We start from the raw sequence: 1,453 nt of genomic DNA on the forward strand, positions 1-1,453 counted from the left end.
CACCCTCTTCTGGCCGCAGCACTGAAGGTACTTGGTACTCCTGGGTACTGAACACATGCAGTATGTACATGAAGACTGCTCACTCCTAGACCTTGTCCTTGGTAATCTGGGCAGATTACACACACCTAACTCTCAGCAGCAGAGTAGGCATACCCCTTCCGGCCCTTCTGGCTGGTGGTTGTTTCCCTTCCCCTTGTACTGAGGATTGACTCCAGGGCCTTCAGTTCTTGTTAAGGTTTGGTCTGTTGCTATGTATTGTAATCCTGAGTACTGGCTCCAAGATCTTGTTGCCTTGGGATGTACACCAAGTGATGCTATGTAACCTTGCTCCTTAAGTTACAACTCTTGGTTGAATAAAGATGCCTGTAGCCTGTAGCTGGNCAGAAGAGAGGTAGCTGGGGCTTCGCAGAGACTANGAGGAGGCAAAGNGAGCGGTGAGGAGAGGAGACAATGTCATGGGGTAGATGAATGATGAGAACATGGCCCTGAGGGCTGGTCAGCTGGAGACAAGTTATATCATAGAGTTACTGACATGGAAGAAGACAAAATAGCATAGAGGGCCGATATCTGCCCAGCTCTAGTACTGTTAATGTTAATTATAAATATAAGGGGTCTGTGTCTTTTATTTGGGAACTAAATGATCAAAGATGGATAGAAACCCCCATTGAATTATTACTGTATCAAGTTGATTGGCAGATTTCTACAAAAGGGCCCCGCAGCTGAGCACCTTCCTGGGAGATTCGAGGCAGGTATTCTGCCAATAAACTACAGCNCTAGTCCATTCTCTTTATATTTGTCTNTTCTACTGTTATTTTTGAGGTCGTTTCACTAAATTGCTTAGGCTAGCTTCAGACTTTACTCTGTAGCTAGGGCAGGCCTCGAACTTGGCATCCTATGCTGAGCTCCCGAGGAGTTGGGATTATAGACCTGTGCTAGAAGAGCTAGCTTACCTTGTTCCATCTCTGACCTGTCCGTCATCCAAGCCCCTGAGCCAGAGTGGCTCCCCTAGGTTCAGCCTCCCCATCCACTTGAGAGGTTTCCCATTGGTCCTTCCTGCATTCTCTTCCCTAGAGCCACAGTGGCAATATATCTTGCATGGACTTCAGCAGCAACGGCAAGTATCTGGCCACCTGTGCGGATGACCGCACTGTCCGCATCTGGAGCACCAAAGATTTCCTTCAGCGGGAACACCGCAGCATGAGAGCCAACGTGGAGCTGGACCATGCCACCTTGGTGCGCTTCAGCCCTGACTGCAGGTGAGACAGGACAGAGCCTCAGGCTTGTCGGCAAAAGCCCAGCTTGTGGCTGTGGCCTTCACATATCCAGTTGGGGCTTAGTGAGGAGGGATCGGGAGTCTACCTTGTTGTGACATAAAAAGGTCATTCAGACAGTATGGAGCCTCCTGGGGCCCCTCGGAGGCTCCGCTCTATAGAAGGAAGCAGAGACAGAACAT

At 49.6% G+C, this 1,453-nt stretch overlaps 1 protein-coding gene across 1 annotated transcript in view; it reads left to right on the forward strand.

The window, feature by feature from the left end:
- The window catches only part of Tbl2 (transducin beta like 2), a 13,277-nt gene that overhangs the window by 3,539 nt on the left and 8,285 nt on the right, over positions 1-1,453 (forward strand). Inside the window, exons 2-3 of the mRNA XM_021163292.2 lie at positions 1-27; positions 1,072-1,256. The exon at positions 1-27 is cut by the window's left edge and continues 1 nt beyond it. Of these exons, the coding sequence (XP_021018951.1) occupies positions 1-27; positions 1,072-1,256 (212 nt within the window). The remainder of the gene's footprint in view (positions 28-1,071; positions 1,257-1,453) is intronic.

Source organism: Mus caroli, chromosome 5 (genome assembly GCF_900094665.2).
Source record: "Mus caroli chromosome 5, CAROLI_EIJ_v1.1, whole genome shotgun sequence".
Classification (NCBI taxonomy): Eukaryota; Metazoa; Chordata; class Mammalia; order Rodentia; family Muridae; genus Mus; species Mus caroli.